The sequence below is a fragment of the Octopus bimaculoides genome, chromosome 1 (genome assembly GCF_046866305.1).
Source record: "Octopus bimaculoides isolate indiv1 chromosome 1, ASM4686630v1, whole genome shotgun sequence".
Classification (NCBI taxonomy): domain Eukaryota; kingdom Metazoa; phylum Mollusca; class Cephalopoda; order Octopoda; family Octopodidae; genus Octopus; species Octopus bimaculoides.
Window position 1 is genome coordinate 154601717 of NC_142928.1, and position 22829 is coordinate 154624545.

At 34.9% G+C, this 22829-nt stretch overlaps 1 protein-coding gene and 1 pseudogene across 1 annotated transcript; both read left to right on the forward strand.

The window, feature by feature from the left end:
* Positions 1–536: 536 nt before the first annotated feature.
* On the forward strand, positions 537–1292 carry LOC106882379 (uncharacterized; annotated as a pseudogene).
* A 10695-nt stretch (positions 1293–11987) lies between these two features.
* Positions 11988–19663, forward strand: LOC106875831 (uncharacterized). The gene is made up of 2 exons (XM_089360343.1): positions 11988–12049; positions 18361–19663. Exon 2 carries the CDS (start codon positions 18393–18395, stop codon positions 19521–19523), a length of 1131 nt encoding a protein of 376 aa, XP_089216469.1. The 5' UTR covers positions 11988–12049; positions 18361–18392; the 3' UTR covers positions 19524–19663.
* The last annotated feature ends 3166 nt before the right edge of the window (positions 19664–22829 follow it).

Genomic DNA, 22829 nt, shown 5'->3' on the forward strand with positions numbered 1-22829 from the left:
TGGGTTCGTTTAAGTAACCGCATGATTGATTCTTCATTCCACAGAGAAATATAAGCTTGTAATTATTTATAGTTAATAAATGTGCTGAAATCAATGAATCAATTATTTTTATTTACCTAAATAATACTTTGCTGGCTATAAATTCAATTAATTAATTGTTATTGTACTAAACAATGTATATGGATAGATTAAATGTGTAACAAAGTAAGCTTAATTGCTTTTTCTTTTTTTTTTTTTTTTGCAGACATCATGCAACGTTGGACAAAAATAAGCAAATGCATGCTGTTATTGATCTCTCAATGACTGAAAAATGTCATTGACTTTACTTAGTTTCAGAATTTATTGAGTTCTCGTTAGTTATTCCGTACTTGTCTCTTCTTACTACGGATAGATTATAGCTTATAGCTATTGATAACCACTAAATATGGTAGCTTTGATAAATCAAAATTTATACGCACACATACATACACATATATAGACATATACATTTATGTTGCTTTCTCTGTCTTCAAACATAGATACACGCACATATATATATGTCTATGGACTTCCAAGGCAGATACATGGATTCTTATGGAAGAATGGTAGATCCCAAGTGCTATGGTTTCTATGGCAGATATTCTGACAATGAGAGATATTACAGTAGATCTATGTACAACTATTACGGTTTCTATGATAACGATAGGTTCCATAGACACGGTTTTTTCATGGACTTCCCAGAGAGGTTTCTGGATATGTCCAGATATCAGATGGATAAGAATGGAAAGTTGATGAACATGCAAGGGTACAACTCCAACCCCTACTGTTATATGTTCAACACTTCAAGACATGGCTACTACCCTGGCTACCGCTATGGTCGTAATTAGTTCTATTCTGAAAAATTCATGGACATGTCTCACTATCAAATGGACATGTATGGCTGATACATGAACAGAAATAGTCGCCTCTACAACCCACATTACAACTTTTACAAGCGTTATATAAACTCTCTATTTTGGAATTACTTCTTTAAGCAGTACCTTGAGACATTATTTGACCTGTCCAGCTACCAGATGGACATGAATGACCAGTACATGGGCAGAGATGGGTGTCACTGTAACCTATACTACAGCAGTAACAGGCGTACTAGATACTGTCCATTTCAGAATTGCTGTCTTAAGAACAATTCTGGGACATTTACGGACATGTCCAACAACGTGATAGACATGAATATCCGATACATGGACAGAAATGGTCCCCTCTGCAATGCATATTACAACTTTTACAAGCGTTACATAAACTGTCCGTTTTAGGATTACTTCTTTAAGCAGTATCCCGAGGCATTATTTAGCCTGTCTAACTGCCAGGTGGACATGAATGATCAATACATGGACACAGATGGTTGTCACTGTAACTCATATTACAACAATGACAGGCGTACTAGGTACTGTCCATTTCAGAATTACTACTTTAAGAACAATTCTGGGACATTTACGGACATGTCCAACAACGAAATGGACATGAATGGCCAATACATGAACAGAAATGGTCGTGACTACAAACCATATTACAACTACTACGGGCGTTATAAAAAATGTCCGTTTTGGACTTACTTCTTCAAGCACTATCCCGAAGCATTATTTGACCGGTCCAATTATCAGATGGACATGAATGGCTGATACATGGACAGAAATAGTCGTCACTGCAAGCCATATTCCTTCTGCTACGGGCGCTATAAAAACTGTGCATTTCGGACTTCTTTAAGCACGAGATGGACATGAATGGCCAATACATGGACGGAAATGAATGTCGCTGTAATCCATATTACAACAGTAAGAGGCGTAATAGAAACTGTCCATTTCGGAATTAATACTTTAAAAACAATTCTGAGAGATTCATGAACATGTCCAACTATTGGATGAATTTTGATGGTTATTGGATGAATATGTCCTATTAACAAATGGGTTTTTATGGTAACTGAATAGACATGTATAATCATTATTCCCATAATTTATTTGGTTATAACCATTACCACAGGGGGAGCCACTACTATAACTATTATCCCTACTATAACTACAGCTGGAGACATAGGTTCTACGTCTACCCAGTAAGACTCTTTGATATGTTTCATTACCAGGTGGCTTTCAACGGACGCTGGATGAACATGAATATATTTGTAATCACAAAAACACCAAAACTTTTCGGAAATCTTATTGGCTAATGTTAACTTGAAATTTATTACAAATTTTCTTTAATGTCCTCAGCATTTGGATTCATTTAAATTTATATCAATAAAAAATCGTCGCAACGAAAGATGCCTTATACCGTATTTTATAATTTTTTATTTTTCGTAATATGCAATTGATCAATGTAATGCTGAATATTTTCATAAGCTTCTTAGAATTATACTAATTCAAAAACTTCGGCAATTCTCCACATTCACGATAAGTAAGGACAAAGATGCGGTCAACAAATTGTTCTCTATTCAGTGCACAACGATAAGAAACAGAGTTAAATTAAACTGATGGTTTAACTTCAGTTTAAACTCTTTTCAGTTTAGAAATAGAGGACATACATTCTGGCATTTACATTTTTTAGATTATTTGCTGTCACCTGAAAGATATAAACACGTCTTTATAAATGAATTTTCTTGACTAAAATACCACAATGTTAGCGCCGTTCAAAAATGCGACAAATAGTTGAAGCTTAGTTTTGATTGTAAGAGAAGGAACAGAAATAATAGTAAATGATAGGAAGTAAGAGCAATAGTGGAATAACATGATACTGAAGAATTGCTGATCTGGGTGTATATACACCATTTGTTAACAAGCGAGATATATTCTCCGTGACAAAACGCAGTGAGTAGCTTGTTCCCCCAGTTTGAACGTGCATCAAGCACATTCGGACTAATAATAACATATCTGATCAGTAGTTATGAAGTTTGGGAAAACCACTTTTCTCACTGTGGTATATATAATAAAAAACTAAGGGATAAATTCGGTGTATATTTCAGGGATTGGCACTAAGGAAACTTCCCTAAGAAGGTATTTGAGAATTTTTGGTTATCGTTTTGGTATAGATTAAATTGTTGCACATAAAACTGTGTTATTAATAGACCAAAGCTAAATAAGATGTAATGTTGGCCAATGTGGATCAACAAATGTAGCTTATATAGTAATTTCAAAATATGGAAAAGCAAGTTTCACTTTGGTGGTTATGCATATCTAATATGATAAAGATTATATAAAAAATTCCTTATTTCGATTGTGAACAGCGAGATCTGAATATTTGTATATCTATTCTTTATACGTTTTGGCAGATTTGAATGAAAATATGTTAGTCGCTGTTGTGTACGTCTGTGATGTACACAACTCCTTCTTACAACGGCAGTGTGTTCATAACACACAGGGCTCATTGGTGCAAGACATTTCTTGAACACGGGTATTTCGGTATGTTGTGTTGTGCCAGTGAGCAGTACCCATACCATTGAGTCTTAACAAATCACTGGCTTTGTTAATAATTTCAGCTGATGAACTGATTGTTGATTCGTACTGATGTCTAGCAACCGTTATTTGCAATGTGAACAGCATGATCTGAAATGATGGTTTCCGTTGTAATTGAAGAATAAGCATTTCAGTGATGATTTGCTGAAGCTAATGAGCGACTACCTTCATAGTCTACGTCAGGAAAATGTCGTACTGATGACCAAAATCTTTTCGTTAGATGACTTAAGCAAAAATTTCTTATACATTATACACAATCATACTTTCACTTAAGTCCGCATAGACAAGTATGATATTGATTTCAAATTTTGGTACATGGCCAGTAATTTCAGGAGAGAGGATAAGTCGATTACATCGATCCCCAGTGCTTGACTGATACTTGTATTATCGACCTCGATAGGATGAAAATCAATTCGGTGGAATTTGAACTCAGAATGTGAAGACGGACGAAATAGTGCTAAGTATTTCCCCCGGTATGCTAACTTATCTGTCAGCTCGCCGCCTCATGAATGTATATGATGTTGGAAATATACATGGTGAGTTTTGCTTTGTGTTAATTGCAAAAAGGTTGAAATTTCAATAGATTTAGCAATGTTTATTGTTAAATAGAGAGGAGAGGAATAATCATTCCTCTCCTGGAATTAATTCTGACGGAATTAATGCAAAACTGCAAGTAAGGATGTAGAGTTCAAAGATTTGGGGATTAAAGATTAGGAAATATGAAGAGGCAGTAATATTCGTTGATATTCTTGGTATAAATCGTCCGATTACATGACATCAAATAGAAAGAGTTGATCCACAACCCTTTGTGTATTCGCTTGATGGTCATTTCATATAAATTTTGTTTGCGGGTGAAATCCTCGAGATGAAGACGATGGCTTTTTTAGTTGTTATCTATATTATTGCTGTTTTTAGTAGTAGTCTATATTATTGATTTTTTTTTAGTTGTCTATTTTATTGCTTTTACGATAGAGATGAACTTCCAGTAAATTATACTGCCATGTTAACCCCAGGGGGACACCTCCTCCAGCTAGTTATGCACTGCACTCTACACTTGATATATATTGCAAGCGGGAAGAGAACTCCCTACTATTTTAGCCCCGAGACCACCAGACTGTACGGTTTTGACCTTCTTATGGTCATCCTCGGTGATGGATACTCATCCGGTAGACATAGCAGTCGTTCACTCCAGTTCGCATTATACAGAAAAATAGGTGACAAACAGACACTGATCTTGCAACAAGCAAACTAGCTAGTCAAGAAAAATTTCAATAACATATGTAAGCAGTATTCATACTGCCAAGTAGCGTTTAACGCCACCTAAACACGGCTGTTCCCTAGGAACCGACGATACTGTGACTTTAACCTCAGGAGGTTAAAATCTGCCTGTCTGCCTGTCTGTCTGTGTCTGTGTATAAAAAATAATGATTAAACAAATCTAGGCGAATATCTGAATATATCTATAAGTATTCTATGCAAAAAGAAACCAGGCTAACGAAGTTGTTCAGTCAATATTAGTGTAATTCGTATAAGTTGTTACCTATTTCTTGTGACAGGTAGAAATTGATCATCAATTAGTTTCGGTGTATTATTCATAGAGTTTATAAGAAAAGGCATAAAATATGAACTTGTATTATCAACGATTATTATCAATACGTGTTTCAAATAGTCTAGCAAAACATAACCGTTGCATATTGAGGTGTGTACATTTATCGATCCCGCAGATGATTGATTAATTAACCAACATTACAGAGCTATTTACTGCGAAACCATTCTTTTCAAAGCTTAATCAATACCAAACTGATAACCAAAGATTCTCAAATACCTTCTTAGGGAAGTTTCCTTAGTGCCAATCCCTGAAATATAAACCGAATTTATCCCTTAGTTTTTTATTATATATACCACAGTGAGAAAAGTGGTTTTCCCAAACTTCATAACTACTGATCAGACATATTATTTCTACTAAATTTCGTATAGTTTGAGATCAAGTGGAAAGGGGTTAAACAAGCTATAAATATTAGGTCTCCATCTCTGTTTTATTGCTCAGTGCCTCTTCAATAATCATTGGAGGTTTTTTTTTTTATCGGATGTTTTTAAATAAGTGACTACTATAGGCAGTTACTGACATGGTGTATGTTACTTGTGATAAAATTGTATTTTCGTTTCTGTTGTTAAATATAAACCAAGATAGAATGAACTGCAAAAATGATCATCTTTTAAGATTACTATGCAATTACATGCTTCCGACCGATGTATGTATATCGTAAAATTACATGTATATAAGTAAAATTATATCAAATGAAATGTATCACATATATTTATGCATATGCATACATAAATACATAGAACACACACGCGCACGCACGCACACACACATATACAAACATACATACATACATATATATGTGTATATAATATATAATATATATATATATATATATATGTATCGATTTAAATAAGAGCTAAAAGATGATCAATTGTAAAAACTTTATTATGACCTATGATCATTTCGATGCAATATCCAGATCAATTCATGCATATTATAAAATATGGAATATTGTATCTCTTCAGGATCAGATTAATTCATAGCAGACAGTAAAAATAGACAACATTCATAGTTGTCCAAGAGTTACATGTAAATAAACAAGTTGAAAAGACATGATACGTAATGAAACTGTATAGCATATCGGTCTTGAAACCGTTAGAAGACAGAGTAAATGAGAAGTGATGCTAATTTGTGATGTTATCCTATGAAATTAGATAACGAACCAGTACGGGACGCTGTACATTAAAAAAAAAAACCGTTGGACTTCTGAAAGTAAATAAAAACTCAGACCGAAGAAAAAACCGTTAGGTATTTAAAATATTAAAAATATATTATTTTACATAAGTTAATGGTCAAATTAATAAGAATTTTGGTACGTTTGATAACAGATACAATATTTTTACCAAATTTTGGTATAAATCTATAAATACACACACACACACACACACACACACACACACACACACACACACACACACACACACACACACACACATATCGTTATTTCTCCCTGTGCCTGTGAAATCTTGTATCCTGGCTGTAAGGCCTTATTTCCATATACGCCTGCTTAAATCTATCTGTCCAGTCGAAAGACATCCTTTGTTATGTCCCGTTATTATTCCTATTGTATTTGTGTAACATTGTTCGTTTTTTTCCGTCCTTGTTTTTGTATACATTCGCTGCTTTTCCCCAGGGAATCTAATGCTCTTAGCTTAGTTTTTCCTTGGGGCTGGCCAGATTGGAGCAATAATCGAGAATAACCAGCCGAAATTACAAAGTTATTCTGGATCTCGACTGAAGAGAGAAAACTCCGAATGACATGTCCGTGTTTTCTTTGTATCGTCTATCTGTATGTTTTGTTCCTTTCTTGTATCACCTAACTGTCTGGATGTTTTGCGTTCTTGTCCCATTCTGTATTATATATATATATATATATATATATATATATATATATATATATATATATATATATATATATATATATATATATATATAAACTTATTTGGAAATGGATGCGTCTCGTTCAATTAAATAATAAATAATATATGATACAAACTATTAAATTTTAAACTGTCATATTTATTATTATTATATATTTATACTTATACATATTAACATATATGCTTAAATATATTTATATTCATAATACAATAATTATTCTACACATGTATATATCTCTCTGAAGAATTTTTCTGATATTAATTTCCTGATATTATTTCACAATATATTACATATTATATATAATCGCTCGTATTAAATGTATGAATACTTTAATTGTATTAATACTTTGATACAAAAGAGCACTCACTGTAAATTCAGTATATAATATTCTTATAGAATATATTTAACTAAAGATTTATATATATATATATATATATATATATATATATATATATACATACACATACATGTATATATGGGTACAGGACGTCACCAACGGTGCAAATAACATGAAATACGTAAACAAACGAGTGAAATACATAAACAACGAGATAAAAATGGAAAACAGGACAAATAAACACAGAGAAAGGACCCTTCATAAGTTGTCGGCTGTCTGTCTACTCGCCATTTCGAGCATTCAACGACAATATGAGTCTACAAAGATAGTTGCTCCCATAAATTCTAAAATAAAATTTAGGATTTATAGAGGGTAAAAGTTGGGAAAAAAAAGACAGTGGAGACATACTAAGAAACCAAACGAAAACAAACACGGAGAGTCAGAGAAAAATAGTGAATGCTGGGAGAAACATCTTTTTGAAAAGAAAAAAGATAGAAGAGAGAGAGAGAGAGAAAAAAAAACACGTCCGTTCTTTTAAACGTCCGTGCAGGAAAAGAAAGATGATCACGTGAGGAAAAGATGGCCGATGGTCACGTGTGAGCAACGAGAGAGAGAGAGAGAGAGAGAGAGAAAGAGAAAGAGGGGAGAGAGAGACAGGTTGAAAACGGTAAAGGAGGGAGGGGAGAAAAATGAATTAGTGAAGGATGGAGGAAGAAAACAGTAAAGATTAGAGAATCGCATCAAAAAGGTGAAGATAAACTTACTTGGAAATGGATGCGTCGCGTTCAATTAAATAATAAATAATATATAATACATACATATATATATTTATATATATATATATATACATATATACATGCACACGCACACACACACACACACACACATACACACATGCATATATGGGTACAGGACGTCACCAACGGTGCAAATAACATGAAATACGTAAACAAACGAGTGAAAAACGAGTGAAATACATAAACAACGAGATAAAAATGGAAAACAGGACAAGTAAACACAGAGAAAGGACCCTTCATCAGTTGTCGGCTGTCTACCTACTTCTCATTTCGAGCATTGAACGACAATATGATTCTTCAAAGACAGTTGCCCCCATAAATTCTAAAATAAAATTTTGGATTGATGGAGGGTCAAAGCTGGGAACAAAAAAACGACAGTGGAGACATATACATAGATACATACACATATATCTACATATATTCAAAAGAGAAGTTATTAGACGGAGTAATATGTTATTTTAGTTTCGGAAAATCCGGGTCAAGATATGATCTTATAGTGAATTTCAAAAACTTTTCGGAACGGAGTGTAGTGGGCTTAATTATTAAGTAAAGCAAAGATGGGGTGGAAGAATCAATAAAATATGATACATTATCTTAGTGTCTACTTCTAATACATGTTAATTTGTAGACGATTACGCACAATGTTATATGTTACTCGATATAACTAATAGGAAAGTAACAAAGGAAATTGAATTTATCTATTCTTATCAGGGGTACGCTAATTATGTTTATTAACCATGTTTATTTAATGAGTTAGGGTCGCATTTGAGAATCTGCAACATCTCTTTGAGCATAACGTGCATTTGGAATTTGGAATTCCCTCCATTATAACTTAGTGCGCCTACAAACCATTCTCTAGTATTTGATATTATTCTCTTTGAGATTTCAAATATGCTCAGTGATCTGACGTTTTCTTTCCTTGTGTACTTAAAGGCAGGGGTATGGTTATGTTATCTTGACTTAAATTATGTGCAACAAGCACCCATATAATAACATTTTTTTTTATGTGTTATCACGCAATATTTATAAACTATATTTTTTCTTAGGAATTGGTCTTCCAGAGTGTAGCTTTGACGGTTCCTATAATTACGTAAGTTATCTAGTCTGTTGTCATATCAGTTTCTATTCTCGATGTTTGCGTTTGGTTTATTATCCATACGCATATAAGCATCCCCCACACCTCGAATGTATAGACTTAACCACTTTTCCATACCGCACTCCCTTTTCTCGCTTAACTAGTAGTTACTTTTAAAGGCTTTCTTGAAATTATACCACTTGTTAATCGACCTTTGCGTCGATTACCTTACCATCCCAGAATCTGCAGAAGTTAAGTTTTCTTATATTTTCCCTCTTGTTAGCCACAACCGTGGTCTTTTATTTTACACACGTGGTCGTTTCTGATGATGACGATGATGATGAGGTTGCTATGGATACCCTGTTATTTTGCTGCTATGTTTTTGTTTTCTAACACCCAGAACGATAGATTTCACCACTTCTCTCCACCGATACGACCACCCAGATCCTCCACTATAGGCAATTATGTGGCATTCAGATAATATTTTGAAAATCCATACTTTCTTTTCTCACGTGCCTCATATTTGCCTTATATTCGCTTCTCTACCCTCACTGTGACAAAAAGTGAGAAATCATAACGGTGGGATTAATGATGTCAAATCAATATCCATAAAACTCTCACCGTCGGCGACTAAACCGGCAATCTCATAGATTGTGAGGAGGGTATTTTACTTTCTATTTGGACATCAAGCAGGAAAAGAAAAACAAAATCTGTCAAAAGGCGGACGAACACAGGAAAGTCAACAGCCTTCCTAATAGTACTCCTATGTCAGTATTGGTGCCGATGACGCCGTCACCAGCTCATGATAGTGACAATAATCCTGTCTACAATAGGTAGGCGAGGAGTAAGTTGATCACATCGAACCCAGTACTTGACTGGTCCTTAACTTATCAACCCCGAAAGGATGAAAGGCAAAGTTGACCCCTGCGGAATTTGAACTCAGAACGTAAAGACGGGGCAAAATACCGTTAACGATTCTACCAAATGGTAATAATGATAATGACATGAAGTACAAAAACTTTTTCACTGTCACTTTTTCATTTCTGTCCTACAGATACTCCATAGATTGTGCATTTGACATAAAAGACCTAAGAATATTCATGTATTCTCCCTTCGTTGTATTCTTATTTAAAAAGATATATAATGGTCTTAAATTTTGGAACAATGCCAACAATTTCGGGGAAGGGGTTGAGTCAACCCCAGTGCTCAACTGGCACTTATTTTATTTATCCCGGAAGAATGAAAGGCAAGGTCGACCATGGCGGAATTTGAACTCAGAACATAAAGACAGACGAAATGCTGCTAAGCATTTTGCCCGGCGTGCTAACGATTCTGTCAGCTCACCACCTTAAAGCGTAGATAAATAATCCTTTCTATTATAGACACAAGGCCTAAAATTTATGGGTCGATTATTTGGATTCTAGTGCCCGACAGGCACTTATTTCATCGACTCTCAAAGGTTGAAAAACAAAATCGACAACAACGGTATTTGAACACATCTTAAAGACAGGCAAAATACCGCTACGCAATTTTTCCGGTGTGCTAACAGCAGAATTTAGCGATGGGCGAAATACCGCGAAGCATTTCGTCCAACGTGCGAACGACTCTGCCAGCTTGTCGCCTTAACGTCGATAAATAATTGTTTCTACTCTAGGCACAAGGCCATGAAAATCTTGGGGAATGGGGATAGTCAATTACATCGACCCCAGTGCGTAACTGGTACTTATTTCATCGACCCCCAAAAGGATGAAAGGCAAAGTCGACCTCGGCAGAATTTGAACTCAGAATGTAGCAACAGACGAAATACTGCTTAGCATTTCCCCCGGCGTGCTAACGATTCTACAAGCTCGCCGATAAATAATAAGAGGTTTGGTATTTTGGAACAGATGTGCATTATACTACTTAAGATGTCCTGCAAAATAATAAACATAAAAAATAAAATTACATGCTCTATAATATTTTGTATAATATTTTGACTTTCTTTTCTTTGAAACCTTAATTTGTTTGAAAGTATATTTTGTGGTTTTGAAGACGGTGAAATAATGTTTGTGGTTAAAAAGTTATCTTAGATTTAGTTGAAATTTAGTATTTTAGCCTTGTTCTTTATAAAATTTGATAAAAAAAAACATTGTTGTTTATATTGGTAGTCTACTATTACTTCTTGTAGATGAATAAAAATATAACTTTTAGGATATCATATACAGGTGTACTGTGGAATATATTTTATGGACTCGGATACTACAACGTGTCAGTATTTCAACAGTAAAAACTGCCACAGAAACATTTTTTCCGTGAACGAAACTAGGTCGAGAAGAAAGATAAACCGATATGAAATATCTATACGAGAATTTATCTCTTTAAAAATTAAACATTTAGTGTTGTAATAATTGAAATTATTTCCGAGTATGCAATAAGTAAGTACTAAATTAGAAAATAATCTATTTGTCTCTTCGGCATAGGTTTGAAATATTTCAAGTGGATAACACTAATTGCAAAACCAGTTATATCAATGGAAAATAGCTTCATTCCAGCAACAGGGCAATGGTGATCATTTAATAAAGAAAGAATGATGAATCATACAGATGAAATTGAAATGACTTTTACTATATACGTAAATACCACATACTTAGTAATATATACAAACTAAAGATGTTTTTTGATTCCATTAAAGTAATTAAAATTACTCTGTTTCGCAATTCATTTAATATACATTCGTTAAATACTTCTCATATAATTAACTAATTAAATTACCACACCTTGTTAATTATCATACAAAAGTATATAAAGTGGTAAGTTTCAACTGTAAAATATTGCTTTCGAGAACAACCGTTCTTGCCTGTTCTTCGCTGGCTTCAAATCTTGTTCGTTAAGGTGAGACTAATTTATTATTATTCTACAAAGCAATTTATCAAAGCGTAGCTAAATTCCTTCATTTAGTAAATGATCGATGTTTTCGATATTTTATCGTTTCAATGTTAATTCATATCTATCTCTTTGCATTTGAATGTTAAATGATAAAACATATTCTTTTAATCTTTTATTGGGCGGAATTGCAAGAATTCTTTATGAATATATTTTCTTCTTTACATTTTGCAAATGTAACGTCCAGTACATCCTAATCATGCATGTTTCCTTTCATAAATTAATTTCTCTCTTACATTAGTTTGTTTTCAACTCAATTTCATAATCGCTAGTTTGTAATTAATTCCTATTCAACAATAATGCATTTTAGTGACTTTTAACACACAAATTAACAGATAATTTTGATATTATCTAAACACGTGATGCTTTCATGGACACTAATTATTATAGTGGGGACAATTTCTTCTAGATTAAACTAAGTTGAGCCAAGTTTCAAAGTTTGGAATTTAGAGTAAAAAATAACGAAAGGGTACAGAGCATATACATTTAATTTGTTTTCTACATATTATAAATTTCTTAAAGTATCTACTCATTGATAGCTATGTTTAGCATATTTCATCATCCTTTGGAATTGTCAACACATCATAACATGAGACAAATAAATTAAGCTAAATTTAACATTTTACGAAGTGATGTATGTCATCGAGAAAAGATAGGTCATAGTTCAAAAGGGATTCTTGAATTTTTTTCTTCATTCTATATCGTGAATTGTTCAGCAATAGAGAAGAGAAGGGAAGAGAGAGAAAGAGAGAGAAATAGAGAGAGAGAGAGAGAGAGACAGAGACAGAAAAAAAGAGAGAGAGAGAGAGAGAGAGAGAGAGAGAGAGAGAGAGAGGGCGAGAGAGAGAGAGAGAGAGCGAGAGACAGAGACAGAGAGCGAGAGACAGAGAGAGAGAGAGAGAGAGAGAGAGAGCGAGAGAGAGAGAGAGAGAGAGAGATTTCTTACATGTAGGATAACATTTCCATAGTACTTAAAAAATGGAAAACTTAAATTATTCAGCATATTTTATACTACTTCATTAATATACGACCACAAAAATATTATTTACTTTCCTGTTTGCTTCCCAACTACATGTTTCCGAGTTCAATCACAATGCTTCGCACTTTGGACAAGTGTCTGCTATTGTAGCCTCAGGCCGACAAAAGTCTTGTGAGTGGATTTGGTAGATAAAAACTGAAAGACACTTGTCGTATACATACATACATACATACATACATACATTAAATAAAAAGACAACAAGCTGAAAATATGACATACCTCTTTTACTCTTTTACTCTTTTACTCTTTTACTTGTTCCAGTCTTTTGACTGTGGCCATGCTGGAGCACCGCCTTTAGTCGAGCAAATCGACCCCAGGACTTATTCTTTAGAAGCCTAGTACTTATTCTATCGGTCTCTTTTGCCGAACCGCTAAGTTACGGGGACATAAACACACCAGCATCGGTTGTCAAGCGATGTTGGGGGGACAAACACAGACACACAAACACATACACACATACATATGTATATACATATATACGACGGGCTTATTTCAGTTTCTGTCTACCAAATCCACTCACAAGGCTTTGGTCGGCCCGAGGCTATAGTAGAAGACACTTGCCCAAGATGCCACGCAGTGGGACTGAACCCGGGACCATGTGGTTGGTAAGCAAGCTACTTACCACACAGCCACTCCTACGCCTACCTGTATATATATAATTCATAAAAACGTGTAGTAAATGAACATATGAAGGATCTTTCTGATTTGGCGGACGCCACTTGTTTTCTTAACGAAACACTTTCAAACTTGGGATACTGGTAGAATGTGTCATATAAAACATCTTTTACTCTTAGTGTTGTTGAGAAAAGTTTATATTTTAAATTTTATTTCGTGTTAAAATTGTCGTATTTCGGTAATTTCAACCAATCACTGACGTCTATTGAGGTGAAAACAATTACTGTCAACAAGACGTTGTGGCGGTGTAATGGGATCTTTTTCCTTGAATAAAATTAGTGCCGTTGTTTGTCAACAACAATTATCGGCGGTACTGTTATTTATGACACCGTTCGTGCGTTTGTACTGGTTTTAGCTTTAGGGTTTTAGGGTTAGCGTTCGGGCTTTAGAGTTAGGGTTAGGGTTAGGGTTAGGGTTAGGGTTAGGGTTAGGGTTTTTGGGTTAGGGTTAGGGTTATGAGTATTTTTGCCAAATTTGGTGAAAAATTTGTGGCGGTGTATTGAACAGATTTGCACCAAATTTGGCAAAAATACTCATAACCCTAACTCTAACCCTAACCCTAACTCTAAAACCCGAACACTAACCCTAAAACCCAAAAGCTAAAACCAGTACAAACGCACGAACGATGTCATAAATAACAGTACCGCCGATAGTCGTTGTTGACAAACAACGGCACTAATTCTATTCAAGGGAAAAGATCCCATTACACCGCCACAACGTCTTGTTGACAATCCACAGCAGTAATTGTTTTCACCTCAATAGACGTCAGTGATTGGTTGAAATTACCGAAATACAACAACTTTTAATATGAAATAACTTCGAATATAAAATTTGTTCTCTGTTCTATAAGACAAAATATACAAGTATACGAAGTTTTAAAGTGTTTCGGTAGAAAACACACTAAATAAAAAATGGTGTCCGCCAAATCAGAAAGATCCCATATGAATATATACTAAATACACAGAAGGTCACTAATTCCTCTTCAGTTATCGGCCAGAGGGTCAAAGCGCAATTTCTGCCATTATCGATAATATTGCTTCCACTCTGGAAGCAGCGGCAAGAAACTTGCCGGGAATTGGACAAAAGCATAACAAGACGAGACGGGTTCGAGACGAGACTGATAGTAAACGGACGAGGGACAAAACAATAAACAGAATAGGGCCAAACGAAAGTGTGTGTGTGTGTGTGTGTCTGTGTTTGTCACCCACCACCGCTTGACAAACGGCGTCAGTGTATTTAAGTTCTTCTAAGCTATCGGTTCGGGAAAAAAGACCGAGAAAATATTATCAGGTTTTAAAATAAGTACTTTGGTCGATTCGTTCGACTTAAAATTCGTGAAGGTGGTATCCCAGCATGCCTGCAGTCTAGTGACTGAAACAAGTAACAGAGGAAAAAAGATAGAAAATGGTGAAGAATTTTGTGCAGATTATTTGTTTTTTGTATTGAGTTTGAATCTAATGGAACTGATTTGCTTATCACTCGTATTTTACGCTGGAAACTAAATGTATGAAAGTAGCAAGCAATAGATAGTAAATATTCTTTTCTACTCTTGGCACAAGGCTCAAAATTTATGGGGAGAGGGTCAGTCCATTAGATCGACCCTAATACGCAACTGGTACTTAATTTATCGACACCGAAAGGATGAAAGGCAAAGTCGACCTCGGCGGAATTTGAACTCAGAACGTAACGACAGACGAAATACTGCTAAGCATTTCGCCTGGCGTGCTAACGTTTCTAATTTCTTTACTGCCCACAAGGGGCTACACTCAGAGGGGACAAACAAGGACAGACAAACGGATTAAGTCGATTATATCGACCCAGTGCGTAACTGGTACTTAATTTATCGGCCCCGAAAGGATGAAAGGCAAAGTCGACCTCGGCAGAATTTGAACTCAGAACGTAAAGGCAGACGAAATACCGCTAAGCATTTCGCCCGGCGTGCTAACGTTTCTGCCAGCTCGCCGCCTTATAGTTAGTGAATATTAAATACTATAAACTGGCATATCGACCAACCTAATAGTTCTAGCAACGTTTTTATAGCTTTTGTTGCTCATAGAAAGAAACAGCTATAGCCTTAAATATCTTCTATGTGTCAGTTAAAAAAACTTGTTAAAACAAAAGATTTCAGACAAATGTAAACAAACACAGGCGCAGGGGTGGCTGTGTAGTAAGAAGCTTGCTTCACAACCACATGGTTCCGGGTTCAGTCCCACTGCGAAGCACGTTGGGCAAGTGTCTTCTACTATAGCCTCGGGCTATATATATATAAAAGTATATATATATAAAAGTATTTGTGTGTCTGTGTTTCTCCCTCACCATCGCTTGACAACCGATGTTGGTGTGTTTACGTCCCCGTAACAGTGGTTCAGCAAAAGAGCCCGATAGAATAAGTCCTGGGTTCGACTAATTCAACTAAAAGGCAGTGTCCCACATGGCCGCTGTCAAATGGCTGAAACAAGTAAAAAAGTAAAATGGTAAAACAGCTGCTGTTATCTCAATTGCAGATAGAAAAAGGGGAGTGACTCGTTTAGTATCACCAGGTGTTGAACTTGCAACCTTACGATCGTAAGATCGTGAGTTCGATACCTGGCGGTGCGTTGTGTCCTTGATCAGGACACTCTATTTCACGTTACCCTAGTCCACCCAGTTGGCAAAAATGTGTAGTATTTCAAAGGGCCAGCTGTATTTCTAAGGAACCACTTGTATTTCAAAGCCAGCTGTATTTCAAAGGTCCAGCTTTGCCATATTCTGTGTCACGCTGAGTTTCTCCGAGAACAATGTTAGAGATACGCGTGTCCATGGTGTGCTCAGTGACTTGCACGTTAATTTTCCGAGTAGGCTGTTGCCTTCGGACCAGCTGCAGCCTGTGCCGTTGTAACCGACGGAGTGCCAGTTAAAAATATGTATATGTCAGGTTACTTTTGATACGACTGGAAACGTAACTCACTACAACCTGTGTCATGGTCTGGTCGTCGCCGACTACTTGGATATCTTGCAGAACGAAAAACAAAATTACACAAAGAACAGATGAACTCAAGAGTCAACGGCCATCCAACAGTATGAAGATTGAAATACCTTAGTCTTTGCTTAGACCTCTTTCTAGGAGAAGTAAATTCCTAAAATAACAAGCGTCTTATTGCGAGGCCGGTGATCTTGTTCATGCTTGTTTCTGGCTTTTGTAGAATCTTAGCTCTGTTATTTATTCACTTTTGATTTCAGCGCGAGTACTTGCTGACAGCCATTGTCCTAAGTATCTAGGATAAGATAATTTCTCAGTGATGGTCATACTCGTCTGCGAAGGGACAGCCATCATGTTTGCAATTTTGTGCATGTATGTTCCCTTTCTCTTTTTTAATTTTGAGTTAATTCTGACCGGCCACTTGCTTGGTCGCAAAGTTGTGAAGGAAAGCGTCTTGTTTTGTTCATTATCTTTAAATTTTAAGAAGGTTTTATAAAAATGTCATAGTCCCAGATGTTGTGATCATTTGTAGGGTATGAAGAAGTTGTGTTCTCTCCCCGAGAACTAAGTTGAGCCAAACTTTGCTCTAGATGGATTGGTACATAAATTATTGCTCCAATAATAATAAATATAAAGCTGAAAGTATACCTTGGGTATTGGATTTGCAAATCCCTTATCAATGATTCATAGACGTCCTCTTTCTCTTGTATTTTACTAACCGCACTGGTATCCATGGGCAGCTAATTTCCAGAGCATGTTATTTCATCGTGGTCCCATACAACGATATATGTTCGGTTGTGTTTTTATTTGGTGACTGTTTTAATTTTTAAGTTTCACCAATATTCTTTTAACCTATCGGTCACATTATAACCAACTTCATCTGTTGGTGTTTTCTTTTTTGTATGTGTGTGTATATGTGTGTATACATACATACATGTATGTATGTATGTATGTATGTATGTATGTATGTATGTATGTATGTATGTATGTATGTATGTATGTATATATATATATATATATATATATATATATATATATATATATATATATATATATATATATAGATATATAGATAGATAGATGGATAGATACATTCATATATACATAAATACACACATACATGTATATATATATTTATACATATATATATATAGAGAGATATATATGCATACGCATACATATGCATGAATATATATGTGTATATATTTTTCATAATATTAGAGTTGACTAGTTTATTTAACCAGTGGAGAAAGTTTCATTTCTAAAGTTTAATTAGCAGTGATACCTTATTAAAAAGTCAGCATGATCAGGTAGTAATTTGCATTGGATGTAAAAATGACAAGAAATGAAGTTTTAATATTTAAATTTCTTGTTGGTAGAACTCTTATAACAATCTAATGTTCAGAAAGCAAATATAATGGTAGATGGTAGCATTTGTATACGTAAGGAAATATTACAAAGTGAGGGGAAATAGTTAGGTATTTGAACATAAGTATTATATACGTATTTAGACCCACAGAAAACCGTCAGAAAATAAATATTCTTTTGTACTTTTCACTAATTCCTGCATTTATCCTTCAATTTCAGACACAAAGTTTGGTAACCAATTCTCTTCCGAAATGTTCGGGCACAGGTACAACGGTAGAATGGAACCAATGCACATGATGTCAATGGACTTCCATGGCAGATACATGGATTCTTATGGAAGAATGGTTGATCCCAGATCCTATGGCTTCTATGGCAGATATCATGACCAAGATAGGTACTATGGTAGATCTATGTACAACAATCACAATTCCCATGATTTCGATAGGTTCCATAGATTTGATTATTTCATGAATTTCCCAGATATGTTTATGGATATGTCCGGTTATCAGATGGACATGTATGGAAGGTGGATGGACATGCACGGACACTACTCTAGCCCCTACTCCTACATGTTTAATTCTTCAAGACATGGCTACAACCCTAGCTACTACTATGGTCGTTACGGGTTCTGTCCTGAGAGATTCATGGACATGTCCCACTACCAAATGGACATGTATGGCCGATACATGGACAGATACGGACGTCACTGTAGCCCATATGACAACTATTACAGGCGTTATATGTATTGTCCATATATGAATTTCCGTCATATGTACCATCCCGAGAGATTCTTTGATATGTCCCATTACCAGATGGATTTTAATGGTCATTGGATGGACATGTATAATCATGATGCCCATCCTTTCTTTGGTCACAACCATTACTATAGGGAGAGCAACTACTACAATTATTATCCCTACTCTAACTACAGCTGGGGACATAGATTTTACAACTACCCAGAAAGGTACTTTGATATGTCCCACTACCAGATGGACTTCAATGGGCACTGGATGAACATGTATGATCATGGCTATCATCCTTTCCATTCATTCAGTGGCTACCACGGTTATCATCATTCGGGTTACTACCCTTACCACAGTTACAGTCAGGGACGTAGGTACCACAACTATTACGACATGTTCTATGATATGTCCCATTACCAAATGGATTTCGATGGTAACTGGATGGACATGTACAATCATTACTCCCATCCTTTCTTTGGTTATGACCATTACCACAGAGGGAGCCATTACTATAACCATTATCCCTACCATAACTACAGCTGGGGACATAGGTTCTACGACTACCCAGAAAGATTCTTTGATATGTCTCACTATGAGATGGACTTCAATGGGCGCTGGATGAACATGCACAGATTTTAATTTTGAAATCACACAAACGACAAGACTTTTCGGAAATTCTACTGGCTAATGTTAACTGGAAACTTGACAATTTTTTTAGCGTCCTCAATATTCGGACACATTGAAATTGATATCAATAAAACTTTGTTGCAACATATGAATATCTTGTGTTATGTTTTAATATTTTCTTTACAATTTTGTTTAATTCGTAAAATAAAAAATAATCAATGTAAGACTGACTGTTTTCATAAACTTATTAGAATTATATTTATTAAGGTAATTCAAGAGTTCCTTCCTATTCAATTTGTTACCACTATATTTAAGTAAAGAAACTATAGTTTTATACGATATATAAATTGTATTGTTATTAGTTTGCGACTGTAGGTGACAGATTTAGATTAATTTGAAGTGTTTAATTGCTGCTTGAACTCCTTTACCTTTAGAAATTGAAGGCATACGTTGTGACTTTTTAAACTTTATAGAACCTTTTGCTGATTATTGAAAGGTATGAACATTTTTGTTACCAATGTGTTTTAACAAATAAAATGCAGCAATTTTAGAGTCATTAAAAAAATACAACAGAGTTAAAACAATGATAATACAATGAAATGAAAAAGCAATTCTAGGAAGTAAGAATGATGGTGAGATAAAATCACAGTAAAAAATATTTGAATAAGAGTTATTGAATTTGAAAGGGCGCTCATAGTCACATCGTCGCTCTTTACTGTAGTTGTATATAAAATAGAAACGAACTGATAAATTTGGTTTATATTTGGGATAAAACTTACCAAATGTATCAAATACACTAAAATTAATTTATTTATCATCGAGCTTTTGATCATCTTCCGGATATTGACTGAAGTGATTTATATATATATATATATATATATATATATATATATACGTGTGTGTGTGTGTGTGTGTGTGTGTGTGTGTGTGTGTGTGTGTGTGTGTGTGTGTGTGTGAGTGTGTGTATACAAAATGGTATCATTCATAGGCCACACTTAAAATAAGTCTGTTGGTTGTGGTCGGGGCTGAACTTTGTTTATGGGAGTGAAAATATATATCATATTACTTCAAATAATCATATTAGATAAAAGGTAAACAATAAGTTTAATTGTGTATTTAGACATATTTAGTCACACGTATTGTGTATTTGCTTTGTAATGGGGGAAAGCCAATATTTCAGTGACCATTTCAGTTGATACAGCAGCCATCTTGATAGTCCAAAAGCTGTTGTCTTGTCTATGGGCAATTAATATAATCGGACGATTAGCAAAGGCTTTTCATATTACAATCAAAAGATTTTCTGATAATTGAAGCTTAATTATATTTTTACTGAAATCTGCAAAGGTAAGGAAGTAAAGATTTTAGCGATATATGTAGTGAATCTTGTTTTATGCTGGTCGCTAAAGTGAAAAATAGACAATCTGTTAAATTAAGATGTGTCTGATACACAAAGTACAAATGTACAGCGGTGGCTATGATTAAAGATAATGAGCTTACAGACTTATAAGATCATTGCAATCTGTATGAAATACCGAATGGAATGTATATTTCACTTGTATTCATTGTGAGCAACCCGGATGTCAAAAATGCTGCAGAAGGTACAAAACTATCTATTTCAACTGAATGGTAATGCTGGCGAAGCAAGCCATGCAATTCAAAAGATATTACAATGTTTATGAAATAATTCATAGCAAACAATAAGTAGAAAGCTGCGTTTTTCTACAAGAAACAATCCGCAGAAGTGTAAAGCAAGAAAGGATTTGTATGGGGGTGGATATGTGTGTGAATCCATATAAGTGAAACCGCATAAATTGTAAGTGTGTCCGTACAAATGAGACTGTATGAACTATGTTCATATCCATAAGTGTATATTCCTGTGTAATGTCACCATTATGAAAATGAGCTGGAAACTAATGAAAGTAGGTTATCTGCTCAGATACCACAAAGAAATAAAGGGACATTAATCCCTCATTGGTTAATAAAACCCTTATCACCTTCCAATTAAATTGCTGGCAATGGTCTCTGTTCGTAATTGGAAAGGAAGCCTTCTTTGAGGATACTCCATGGCTGCGTGTCTTCTCAAAATCTCCTCTAAACCCGATTTTATTAACTAGATATATCTCAAAAGAGATGTATTCTAATGACAACCTAAATCGATCGACGAGATTCTCTGTACTGAAGTAATCTACCCATTCCTACTATTTAGATTTTCGGTAAAATGATGGAAAATAATTTTTGAATGGTGTTCTCTGAACTTTTAAACTCGTCAACAGCGTCAAAGCGCATATTGTTAAAGAAAAACTATAACATTTCATCATCGTAACTAAAAAAAAAAAAAAAAAAAAAGATCAAAGTTCCTTTACACGCCTTCGGTTCATTAGGCGGAATTCCCGGATTCTGTGACGTATATATATGACTCCTGGACAGGCCGCTAATCTGTCGCAGGATTACTCATTTTTGCCAGCTAAGTAGACTGGAGCAATGTGAAATGGTGTGTTTATATCACAACAGCCGAACGAGAATATCGCCCGCTCTAGGAATCGAAACCACAATCTTATAATCAACACCCTAACCACTGAACCATCCGCCTTCAGTTCATCGTCATTCCAAGATACTCCAATCATACACCTTTTTAATTCAAAATAATTCCTTCAGGCGGCGATCTGGCAGAATCGTTACTGCACTTCTTTGCTCATCTACAAACGTACTTATTCATGCATACATACATTTACCCATATATAGACACACACACACACACACACACACGCACGCACGCACACATACACACACACACACACACAATACACACACACACGCACTCTCACACGTATATATATATATATATATATATATATATATATATATATATAGGTGAGAAAGTTGGTATGTGAAAGCACGTGGTTGGATGTATAAAAGATAATAAGAGTGAAAAAACTACAGAAGGCTTGTGTTACATGGTTAAAGTATATATTTAAATTATGTCAGAAAAATGTTAGAAAAATGTTATAAAATCTTTTTGGTATATAAACATTGTATTTTGAGAAATAACCGGTTTCGTGTTGTCTTTTCAAATTTCTCTACTTCATTGTAACGTGTTCGCTCCAGTCTGTATATATATATATATATATATATATATATATATATATATATATATATATATATATATATATATATTCTATAATTATAAGCATAATTATAATTAGGGTTCAGCAAATAGCTTCACCACATACCGAAATTTAGAAATAGCAGTTAAAAACTATTCCTCTACCATAAGATGTCTCCCAGGCAGCAATACTCTCAATTCACGTAGGAAAAGAG